Source organism: Hesperophylax consimilis, chromosome 23 (assembly GCF_061612785.1).
Source record: "Hesperophylax consimilis isolate HC1 chromosome 23, BYU_Hcon_1.0, whole genome shotgun sequence".
In the NCBI taxonomy this organism is placed as follows: domain Eukaryota; kingdom Metazoa; phylum Arthropoda; class Insecta; order Trichoptera; family Limnephilidae; genus Hesperophylax; species Hesperophylax consimilis.
This window is the reverse complement of record NC_142858.1, coordinates 20,416,399-20,429,358: the sequence shown is the minus strand read 5'-3', so window position 1 is coordinate 20,429,358 and position 12,960 is coordinate 20,416,399. Positions and strand designations below refer to the sequence as shown.

The 12,960-nt window shown below is 34.7% G+C and overlaps 1 protein-coding gene across 2 annotated transcripts in view; it reads left to right on the top strand.

Annotated features, from left to right (window-relative positions):
• The window catches only part of LOC149412426 (uncharacterized), a 29,763-nt gene extending 17,347 nt beyond the window's left edge, over positions 1–12,416 (top strand). Inside the window, exons 3-8 of one of the 2 annotated variants that reach the window (XM_089645889.1) lie at positions 919–1,101; positions 5,807–5,940; positions 7,399–7,794; positions 7,909–8,405; positions 9,016–9,184; positions 11,848–12,416. In XM_089645889.1, coding sequence (XP_089502015.1) covers positions 919–1,101; positions 5,807–5,940; positions 7,399–7,794; positions 7,909–8,405; positions 9,016–9,184; positions 11,848–11,874 — 1,406 coding nt within the window. In that variant the 3' untranslated portion in view covers positions 11,875–12,416. Of the gene's footprint in view, positions 1–918; positions 1,102–5,806; positions 5,941–7,398; positions 7,795–7,908; positions 8,406–9,015; positions 9,189–11,847 lie in introns of both variants that reach the window. The other variant, XM_089645890.1, reaches the window with a different exon arrangement.
• Positions 12,417–12,960: the final 544 nt, after the last annotated feature.

Here is a 12,960-nt window from a genome sequence, read left to right as displayed (position 1 = left end):
GAAAAGGGCCGCATCACTGATCCTCCGATCCCACAAAATCCGAGTTCTAGCGTTCATTGAACCAGAGTTACAGACACACAATTGAAATTCGTGTTTTTATTAGTTAATAATTCAAATTAGGTTTTATTTCTAACAATTATAATTATTCACTACGGTATGTAGGTATTCGTATTACATTCCCCGCAATTTGGTGAATTCTCCACGAATTTACAACCCCGATGTGGATGTTGTAAACTTTTTATTGTTGATATATTTCTCACGTCTACTGGTTATGATTAATAAGCGCAGTCGGTTATATCAACCAAACATGTGTTTAATAATGTGATGGTGTTTTATTCGTTTAAAAGACCAACCATTTCTGAAGCCATAATATTTTTCACTGGAGTTCCTTATTCAGCGTTAATTATTGGTAATCTACGCTACTTTGCACGAAGAGCACGTTTTGATAATCAACCAATTTTTTTTATAATCGCCTTCACATAATCTGATACATTTTTATTTTTTGTTTAAACTGACAGTACCTATGTACATTATTATATTTATTGTTTTTGTGTTTAATTCGTAGAACTCCATTTAATTTTTTTTTATTTAATTAAAATAAAATTTTATTTTTAGGTTCTGCAAGTATTTTTTGGTTTTTGTTATTGTTACAGCTGTTTCGGCTTTCAGGGCCATTTTCAAACTGTGGTTTTAGCCACGTTTAGATAACTTTGATTTATTACCGGTTAAACCGATTTACTGATAAAATAATTGTAACAATAGATTTCATATTCCTTGAAAGCCGAAACAGGTGTAACAATAAAAAAAAATACTTGCAGAACTTAATAATTATATTATTAAATTTTATATTAATTAAATTAAAAAAAGGTACATTATTAATTTAAAGATGTATTAATGGAGAGTTATTTTGTCGACAAGATGTGAAATACGACACAGGATTGCAAATGGATCTGCACACGATCGATAACAGCATTGATTCAAGTTGGGGTCTGAATCTAACCTACAATTCCACCCCCGAGACCGCCGTGCGAACCAATGACTGGATGTTGGCTTACATCGTGCTATCCAGTTTGTGGGTCACGTCGTCCGTATTGCTTTTCAGTGAGTATTTACTATTCTTCTTATTACTTTTACTCAGTGTTTATTATTTCTGTGTAAATTTAGTTTTGTTTTGTACAGCTCATGAGTTTTGACTGCCAGACCTTGGCCTTATTTAAGGAATAACATGGGCCTGCCCGAGGCTGGAAGAAGTTTCTTAGAAATATCCTTATTCCTACAACACTATTATGCTCTCTGTCCAACCTCAACAGTATACGGTATAATCATTTGGGGTGGATTATCTACAAAAGCCTAAAAAATGGTAATACGTATTATCAATAAGCAAACGACAAGATATTCGCCCATCTTCATCTAGAATAATGTCTTAAATATACGGCAACCTCATCTACAATTATATAAACACAATTATTATAAAATATAGCAATAAAAAACTCTCTTATGACACAATTACACACCAGAACTATAAGCAACCGACACTACAAAGAATTTAAACTACATACTACGTCAATTTGGGAGGTGGGTGTGGTTACCGCCGCCCCGGGAACAATTTATTGGATAACCAATACGTTTGCCACAGGTCACCCCAAGTGGTTCGCTACGTTTGGTGACTTAGCAGGGGTGCCCGGGTTCACGGGGGATAAAGATTTTTATAATCTTGGCGGCTGATGCGTCTGCCAACTACTGTGGCGAGCCGAATTTGGAGAGACTTATTGTGGGATATGTGAGGCTGAACGAAGTTCTGAGTACCTGGCTATTCAGATGTGGTCACCAAACACGGCTAAAGCCATTTATTTTTTATTTTTTTTTATTTTTATTGTTCATACATTATTTTACAATATTTAATATTCTAATTCAGTAATGAATTAGAATATGAAATATTGTAATTCATTACTGAATTAGTAACATAATCAAGTAACGTTTCAATACTCAATGGTGGTCTTACTCTGGAACCTGCCGATATATACTATATATTATTGATTTACTGAATATTATTTAAATATAATGAATTGAAAAATAACACAAATTAATCAAATAAAATTGGCTATCTAGTCGAGAGCTTTACCCTTTGACCACGAAGTCACATAATATTCAATAAACATTCTTCATTCGAATAATCATTTCGATAAATTTAGATGACACAGTAGGTACTTAATTGACAAATTCTATGATTATATTATTCAATTACATGAATTTTTACAAATAAAAAATCACTATAATATTCGCGTGGATCAATGGAATACACAACCGATTACATTCCTAGTAACAGTCAGATAATGAGAAATATTGCACAATGAAGTCATATCGTAAAATTGCGTTTAATTTTATCAATAAAATATTTTCGCTGATGTTAGCTGATATTTTCGTTTTTAATTTTGACACATTTAAAGCCAAATTAGTTCAGCACATTAAGTAAATGTCAATAATGAATTATCAGCTTAAATATTCACGATAACTTAAAAAATAATTTATTTGAAGTGTTCTATAATGTTCTATAATGTTAAGAGTGATAATTGACTTAACAGATGTATTATATTTCATGCTTTATTTTTTAAATGTTGCTTTTATATTTGTTATACTGATTTTTTTTTCAATATAATTTATAATCGTATTGGAAAAACACAATAGAGTAACAAAAACTCGACCGACTCATAAAAATAATAGACTTAGGATAATAATCTAATGGTTCTAATCTTATTAAAATGACCAAGAAAGAATAATTATACATATGAATAATTTGAGTTGATTTTGCACAAAAACGGCGCTATACAAATTATTTTTAATTAGTGAACATGAACATTGCGCGGGCGTGGAAGAAGAAATCACTAACCCAATGTTGTCAAATTTTGATTGACAACATTTGACACAATTAAGATTTGAAAACATTTATATATTTTTTACTATAAATACACCTAATTTTATTAATTCAAGGATTTACAAATATATATATTTTTACTATAATGCATCTACTTTTATTAATACAAGTATTTACATTTTTTTAAACTGAGGATTGATCAATTTGGGAGTCGGGTATGGGTACTGCCGTTCCAGGAAACATTTATTGGATAATCAACACCTCTGCCATAGGTAACCGCAAGCGGTTTGCTACGTTTGATGACTTAGCAGGGGTGCCTGGGTTCATGGGGTGAGATTTATCCGGGTCTTGGTGGCGGATGCTTCTGTCCACCAACTGCGTGGTAAGCCGGATCGGAAGTGACTGGTTGAGGAAGACCTTTTGACCTCTCCAACTGAACTTTCTTGGAACATCACCTTGCACCGCAAGGAGGGATGGATTCGTACGTCCATCACTCAAGACCTCCAGATTCCTACCCACCCCTCGTACATTTTTCTTCCAAGAACTTTCCATCCTTCCTTTTTTAAAAAGACCCTCCACACAGCATCTTGATAGATGACATAGACCCCGAGGGGAATTATTTTTCCCAGAGCTTCATGTGTGGAGCTAAGGTAAAGAAAAGAAAATCGGTAAATATTTTGTTTATATTAAGTGATAAATTGAAAATGTTCACTAAAGAATCCATATTATAGCTATATTGTAACACGGGGATGTGCCTAGCATGGTGGTCGAAAAATCCTCAATGCATGTAACAAATAATTTCAATGAAGAAAGAAACTTAAAAAAAATAAATTATTATTACTTATTTATTGAAAATTAAATTATTCCTATTCCTGTTAAACACGGGACTGCGGTCCTTTATCAAATAAATTGACAGGTTTCCTAAAAAACTGTCGGTTAAACACTAATATGTTATTAGGATATCGGAACACTTGTTCATTAAAATTCTAATAATGTTACATTTCATCGTTATATTTATCAGGAAAAGGAAATGGATGATTTCAATATTTCAGTCTAACTCATTTTTATCCATTTAGGTACATGATGTGTGCGATACTCGGATAGATTTAAAATATATTCTACAGAATGATTTCAAACTACTTTGACTCTTTGGTGTTACGTTCATCTTTTTTCTTCATTTCATGAAACAAAAACTGTTTTCTTTCTGGTCGCTTTTTAATTTTTAGAAAGTATTTATTAATATTTTTTACAAGGTAAATACAGATACCTAATCATTTAGTGTTCCAAGTTGTAAAAAAACACATTTACCTTTAATAGAGTGTAACCACTCGTGTGTAAAAGGGAAAAATTATATTTTTTATTTTTATTTTTTATTTTTTTTTATATATTTTTTTATTTATAAAAATACTTAATTATAACTTACAACTTATAACTTACACACATATGTATTGTAATACATATCTTACATACATGATGTAATACCCTTGATGTTAGTGAATGAGCTAACGCATGGATCGCGCTAGATTAGTCTATTACTTTAACCATAGATGGCGTTAGCTGTCGAGAATAATATGATAATAAATAAGGTGAGAACTTCAAGGTCGGGGTCCAGATTATTCCAACTGCCTGCTAATTAAGATATCAGAACTATTGTCAGTCTATCACAATAAAGAACAAGTGTTTTGTTGATGCCGGAGTTTTATTTAATCAGAGAGTTGTGAGAAAACCCTTGAGAAAGAACAAATGAAAAATGTTCAATTTAGCCCTGGCCCTATAGCACCGTCTCGACAATACTCGTCTGATATCGTAGATCCATTTGTATTTCGTGAATTTGTATTAGAAATTCAATCTTCTGTTAGGCAAATATTTAGATCACGAAAAACTCCCTACAAGGCACTTGTTGTGGTATTAATTATTCTACGCATATTAATATTGCATTATGTTAATATTATTTTATCAATTTTCTGATAATCTTTTCAGGCACATAAATAATATATTGATTAAAACGTATTTTTTATCGTGAGACGATAAGCGCACAAATAGTCGATAATATTTCATTAGTGTGTTATGTTTGTTTATTCACTTATATAATGACTATAATATTATTACATGTTGTGCAATTTAAAAAAAATATATATTCTACTCTCTTCAAAAAACAATTGGTTACATTTTTTCCTAGTGGGGGAGGGAGGACAAGGTCGTTCGATTAAACCAAGTGAGGAGATAGTAGGATACAATAGATGAAGATTAGATTTGTTATATTATATGGGGAGAGAAAGCTTATGCTTTTTCCTAGTGAGGGAGGGAGGACAAGGTCAGGAAATTGCACCAGATGGGAGTAGTTCGATTACACCAACTGAGGAGATAGTAGGACACAATAGAAAAAGATTAGCTTTGTATACTATGTGGGGAGAGAAAGCTTATGTTTTTTCCTAGTGGGGGAGGGAGGACAAGGTCAGAAAATTGCACCAGATGGGAGTAGTTCGATTACACCAACTGAGGAGATAGTAGGATACAAAAGATGAAGATTTGCTTTGTTATATTATATGGGGAGAGAAAACTTATGCTTTTTCCTAGTGAAGGAGGGAGGACAAGGTCAGGAAATTGCACCAGATGGGAGTAGTTCGATTACACCAACTGAGGAGATAGTAGGACACAATAGATGAAGATTTTTCTTTGTTATATTATATGGGGAGAGAAAGCTTATGTTTTTTTCCTAGTGGGGGAGGGAGGACAAGGTCAGAAAATTTATTTTCCTCAGGGTTTCTTGTGTAGGATTAACGTGAAACATAAAATTTCAAAAAAAGACAGCCAAAATGGTTATATCTGAATGTCTTGAATTCCTCTTAATATTCAGAGATTTGTCAAGTTGTGACACGTGTAGCTTGATTCGTTTTATATACTTAAACATGCGCATTCTTGGTATGATTCTAGTTGGAACTGTGATGGACTCGACCGGCAAAATGCTTGCAATCACCGTGATACCCTGGGTGCTGGTGGCTGCAGCTAACATCGTAGCCGATATTGTGGCCTGCATCACCTTTGGTCAAGACATTGCAAACACATCTGTAAGTATGAGGTACCCATCACTATTGAAGCCCCTCATACCTGGAACCTTTAAGATGTTTATAGATCAATAAACTCGTTCACCGGTGGTCAAATTTGTGCCTATTGCTAATAATTTGTCATAGTAAAACTAGTATTTCTGTGAACAGTAGACTTCGAATATTGTTATAATAGTCGCAACGCCCATGCGCTCTGGCGGAATAAAAAGGAACTATAAAACACGGCCACCATCTTGACAGGATTGACCGGACACGAAGCACTAACAAATTGACAGACAGATGAAAAGTGGCCGAGTCAACAGGACATCAATTAATCCTTTTTTTTAAAATTGCAAATCTAGGTCGTTCAGATGACAAAACATACTTTGTGTACGTTTGCATGACACCGTGATCAAATTTGAATATTCGGAAAGTTTTTAGATTATTTTTTTATTTGTATTAAATAATTAGCGCAGACCCGTTAAAAATCACTTTATATTATAATTACAATTTGGAAAATAACAATAAAACTATTTCAAAATATTATGTTATAAAAAGGTAGGTACTTTATCGAATTCTTCATAGAATCAGTCCAAATTTAAAAAATACACATAAATTCAAAACAAATTTAAGTTCATTGAATCAATTTTCATGCAGGCTTAACGCACGGCACATATAACCGATATAAGTATGTTTATAAAATACATTAAACGTGTGATATTGTGTCATACGTGCAAAACCGTATCTTCTCCGAGTAAAAACATCTGAAGTGACCTGCTGGTATATCGTTATATTTGTTTATACCATAGGCATTCAACTTAATAGACTTGCCCTAACATGAAATCTATGTATTATTTCGACGAACTGGAGGCAAAATGTAAGAACTTATTTTTGGCATCAGGAGGGTTCTTGAATGCTTTGAATAAACTATACATTTACGATTGAAGAAACCATGAGCAGAAAATACCTTCAGTTCGCTAAAGTAAGGCAGCGCTGTCCATTGGAGGACTTTTCTGAATGTTCGTTCTTAAATAGTCAATGTAGTCATTTTTTTGTTACGCAGCCAGCAATTTACGTGCCATTATAAAAGGAACTTTGAATTAGTAAGCAGATTGTATTTTCGATGTTTCGCCTGTTTATTAATTCAACAAACTCCGAAAGTGGGACAGTAACACCGTGCGTCGCCTCCCGCGCCCCTTGCCATTTTGTTCCTGATTTGCCCGCCGTTTCCCTGATTGGCTCGTATATTTGGATGGCTAATACAAACAGAGGAAAGTTTTATTTATACAGCGTCCTTGAGGTGATTTAAAAATTATCCATTTATTCAAATCCGACTGCGACAACTAAAACATACCTTTTAATTAATTCCCAACTTGTAGAGTTAAAACACTTATTTGAAAGCACTTCTTTAAAAATAATGATTAATTATTGTAACTTATGTTTACTGTACAAAATAAAAAAAAACATGACAATTTTTTTCAGACTTTTCAGAAACTGATAAGTTTTCTAGGAATCAATATTCCGGAAAAACCAGTACTTCCAGAAGGTATCACTTATCCCCCGGATTTCCCCGACATTGCTATGATAATCGAAGATGCTGATATATTTGGCACGTGGTTTCCTTCTCTCGTCATGGTAGTATTCTTCAGCCGCGCCTTCATAATTTTTTTCGTCAATCTCTTCCTGTTATTCTACATCCCGATTGAAGCCAAAAAAAGAAATAACCGAGTTCAGCCGAAACCGCCAATCATCAGCCCACACCAGCCACTCCCACAGCAATATCCGCAGCAATACCCGCAGCAACACCCACAGCATTACCCACAGCAAAATCCGCAGCAAAACATGCAGCAGCACTCCCAACAGACCCTACAGCCCCCCGTAAGTTGGCACTCATGTTATGTTTAGGTATACTCGTATATATAGTGTTTATTCTATCATTTCAACATTCACTACTTACTAAGAACATTATATTATTTTGTTAATCTGTTTCAGTATACCCAGTGGTCTAACCGCGACCCACAGAACCGCACGCATCTTCAGCCCTTGGCTGCAGAGTCCCTTCCCAACGTGTACGGCTCTGCGCCGCAGAATGGTTACGGAAATAAACCTCAGAACTTAATACAGAACGGGTTCGGCAATACACAATCAAATGGGATGCAGAATGACTACGGCAATCGCCAGCAGAATGGATCACCAAACATTTACGGGAATAAGCCACCACCTGTCGCAAAAAAACCCATGTCGGTAGACAGACTAAACCAGTATGATTCCCCTGCCCAGATCAAGAAAAACGACAACTACGGCCACCCCCCTCGCGACTCCAACACCGAGAGCTGGCTGGCTCGACATAACGGCAGCACAGCCGGTAATGCAAACGGGAACGACGGTAGCAGCGGAAACGGGAGCAGCCACAGTTCCTACTCTAATCCGCCACCAAAGCCTGATGTTAAGAAGCCGGTGTCCGTTCTAAAGAAGGAGAAACCTGAAAGGTTCGTTATTTTTCTAATATCCAAAGGGAGTTTTTATAATTCCCACGGCAACAGCATTTCATTTCTTTGAAACATGTGATGGAGATGTTCGCTAATTATAACATTTTTCCTTTGGAATAGTCAGTCATATGAACATCGTACATGCCTCATTTTCAACAGCTCTTTCTTATACTCTATTATTAAGTGTGTAAGAAAGCAGCAATATTGTTACAAATAACGTACATTTTATGTTTTATTTGTACCGTTGCCTTGTTGTATCGCTAGTAGTTAAAAGCGCCCTTTAGTCTACCAGAGAATGCCTAGAGTTAGGTAGGTGTATTAATTTCTATTTTATAAGCAATAATTATTAGCCTGAAACACTCATCCACATTGAAAAATCTCCTGATAAAAGATACATGACGCCAACGGGACTTGAACCCGTGTCCTTTCGATTCCCGGTCGACAGCTCTGACCATGTATCTTTTATCAGGAGATATTTCAATGTGGATGAGGGTTTCAGGCTAATAATTATTGCTTATAAAATAATTGTTACCCTTTGTGCTAAGCATAAAAATCTTGTCTTAAACATTAGTTTACCAAAAAAATAAGTATTAATTTCTCTCACTTGCAGGGACATCAATCCCGGACCTGACGAGTTACGTAGCCAACTGCCGTGGTCCTACTTCAGCGACTCGCGAGAGGCACCCCGTCCCGTAGTGCGGCCCGACCTGGACGGAGACCTGCCGCCCATGCCCCCACCCGACTACACGCTGCGCTTCAAGCAGGCTCGTCGGACCGAAGTGGGTACGTACACAGGCTCCAACACACATACATTCAGTCACAGATACACACATTAAATGTACGAACTGGGCTGAAACCTGTAGGGCCGAAGACATTCTCTTATACAATACGTATGTAGCTTACAGAGAGAACGCACCTTTACAATCAAATTGGACGGTTAATTCTCCACTGAAAGGGAACTCACAGCCGGAGTCCCCCAAGGTTCATTAGCTTCCCTACCCATCTTCAATGTATACACGTACGACGTACCAGTCTCCAAAGACAGGTACACCGTGATGGCACAATTTGCCAATGACACCTTCTTCATTAGCTATCTGGCTCAGTAATTGCCCCATCCTTCACCAGCCCAGTTCAATCACATCTTTCACTTATGGAATAATTCTCAAAAAAAATGAAATTCAGTCAAAATCACTAAAAAATCTTTCATAACCTCACCAAAAGCGTGGCCAGCATATATATTCAGTAGAAAAAATCCAAGACCAAGAACCCTGTTGAGAAAAAATGTGCTGTGGTGCAAATCCATGAAATACCTTAGCCTAACGTTAGATTCTAAACTCACTTGGCACCACTACATCCAATACAAATACTACCTTTACTCCTTGATGTGTAAAAACAGCGATCTAGCCATTAACAGACCCATCTATACGAACTCAGCCCCATTTGGCGAAATGCAGCACTCTCTCTTATGAAAAAACTTCAAATCGTCCAATACAAAGCGGTCAGACTAGCTCTTGGAGCTCCCCGTTGGATGTGGATATCTCGAATCCTCAAATACACATTCCTACACAAGTCCTAACCGTCTGGAGCCAGTTATACTGGCTACTCAGATCTGGTCACCGAACACGGCTAAAGATATTTCAAGGAACGTTTTTACGCCGGCATTCCCAACCATAAAAACAACTCTATTCATAAACTCACCCGGTACGGCAAAAGTGTCCGAACAAAATATAAAAAGCTCAAGAAATCCTCCGGAATGATTAAAAAGAAAGCAGCCATTTCCCGAAAATATACTAAACCCTAACACAATTAGTAAAAACTACCGCCAAAATCATGTTGTCATCATTATAAAGGAGTTAAAACCTCATTATAAACGAGTTAGAACCAAGCTAATTACTCTATTTTTTGCCACGCTATCAACTTTAAGACTTGACAAGAAACTGATTTAGGGACGATAGGGGACAGCTTTCAAATATATTATTACAATATCAAATTATTGAGGATAACTACTAAAGCTCCGCTATATATGCTCATAAGCGTTAAAAAAAGTTGAAGAAGATTACTGAAGATGGATTGAAATGGAATATGTTAATATGAATGATAAAAGGATCGCGATAATAAAAAAGATTATAATTAAAAGGCGAATGCGACAGTTATGAAAATATTTAATGAAATACGAATTAATTATTTATTTTTAATTAATAATTAATTAATTAATTAATAATTAAATTCATTTAAAAAATATATATATCTGCACCTAAGTTAAATAGCAGGGTGAATTGTTTCATACATATGGAATATATAAAATCAAATGTGTTTTTTTATGAATTTCGGAGCATATACAGTATTTTTTTCTATCGAGGGAATTTCTTATAATTACTTTTTCAACTCGGTATCTGAATAGAGATTTTCTTTAAAAAATAACGCATATTTTTTTGAGACCATACAAGCTTTAAGCTTGTCCAGCATAATTACAAAATTGAATTTTCTTTTGAAATTTTAACTGGATTGATTTTTATGGTGGCGTTAAATGAAACTTAAAACTATATTGCGACTTGGAACAGGATTAATCTATTTTTATTTTTTATTCAAGACAAAATGTAACATTCTTCTGAAATACATACACAACTAACTATCGACACATTCACTAACCAAAGGGATGCATGATCTGGAAAACAAGTTTGGGGGTACCATTGACATATTTATTGAATTAAGTGTAATCTATACCAGCACTTTGCCGAATCCCACAAATTATAGTAGCTTTGGTAATGTAGTTTTATTTGTCTTATATGTAATATTGTTCTAATTTCTATATTATTCTATTTTACTGTTGCATGTTTTACATTCAGTTAATCAGTTTATCGTTATTCCATGCTTTAAAAACTTTGAGCATAATATTTGATAGCTTACTAGGGTCCTTTCCTTAAAATCCATGTAAAAGCTCAACTTACTAGGGTCCTTTCCTTAAAATCCATGTAAAAGCTCAACTGGGCGTAAAACCAAATAAAAATAAAATGAAATATAAATCATTTGCCTTTTCCTTATGGAGAATTAATTTAGATCTTTTGTGTTTGGTAATTTAATTCACGCTATATTGAGCGTGAGCGTTAGTAGTTGGATGTTCATGTCCAGCTAGGCCTGCATAGATTTTTTCCGAGTGTGAAACAATTATCTCCTTCTTCTGAGGAATGTTTGGGTCTTTGTGGAGAGTTGTAATCCTGATCTGCTTCGGCGCATTCCTCTATAGTCGAATGACTTTTTTTGCAATTCATCGAAGTGAGTGTGAGCTGCGTGTCCCCGCAATGGGCGCAGTGCAGCCCGGCCTTATAATCGTCTTGTGTATGAGTACTTTGTTGTCTGCTGGTAAACGACTATTTAAGGACTTAAAATACTCTTTGTGTAGCGTAATACAATTGTAAAATCCTAATGATCAATTTTTTTTCAGCTCGGAACAACTAACAAACCATCATAGTCACATAGAGGGATGGTAAACAATTTTACGCATCAGTTACAAGTACACACGCCCAGCTTCCTGTGATCTGGACACTCGGGGACACGCAGGGCCTCGGGGCCAGCGATACCAAGCACCACCCCAGCTCGTCATCTTCGTTAACACACCACTGACACCGGATTCCATATATTTAAGGTGCTATTATTATAATGATTTGTAAATATTTAAAAATAACAAATATTCAGTTAACGCTTTTCGCAAATTCTTTGCAGGCATATTTCGTACTATTTATGAATAAACTTATCCAAAAATAAGTTCATTACCTTTCTTTATGTAACTAAAATAAATAAAAAATAAGATTAAGAAAGGTACATGTGGGTGTTTTTGTGTGTAGAGAGAGAGAGAGAGAGAGAGAGAGAGAGAGAGAGAGAGAGAGAGAGAGAGAGAGAGAGAGAGAGAGAGAGAGAGAGAGAATGAATGAGAGGATGAAAAACGAAAGCAATGTTGGAAAAAATATTATTGGGAGGCGGGTTTGGGTACTGCCAACACCTCTGCCTAGCTAACACCAAGAGGTTCAGAAGGAAAGAGGCAAAAATAATTAAGTTCCAAAATATATTAAAATGACATTTATATACTTATATTTTGTTATTGTTTATATCTATTTATATACAATATCATAGATAATAATTGTAGGTCACAGTTAAATACAAGCATATGAAAATAATTTAAAAAAACACTTATATGTGGAATTATATCTTACAATCACACTAGAAAGAATAAAATGGATACATGTTCTACAAAAATTAAAGTAAGAGATGTTAAAGTTAAACAATTTTTTTTTTTATTTTTCTTTTTTTATTATTTTAATATACATCATATGGGTTACATTAATACATACATATTTTGCAAAATATAATATTAAGGTTCATATATGGTCATGTATACCTTATCAGAAAAGAGGAGCTCTTGTGCCTGATAAGGGAGCCACGATTCTTACTTAGATTCATAATTCATAATGAGATATAATAATAATAATATAATAATATATATTATAATAATAATTATTATATTTTTATTTTTGTTTTAATATAAGTTTTTTTGGAAAAA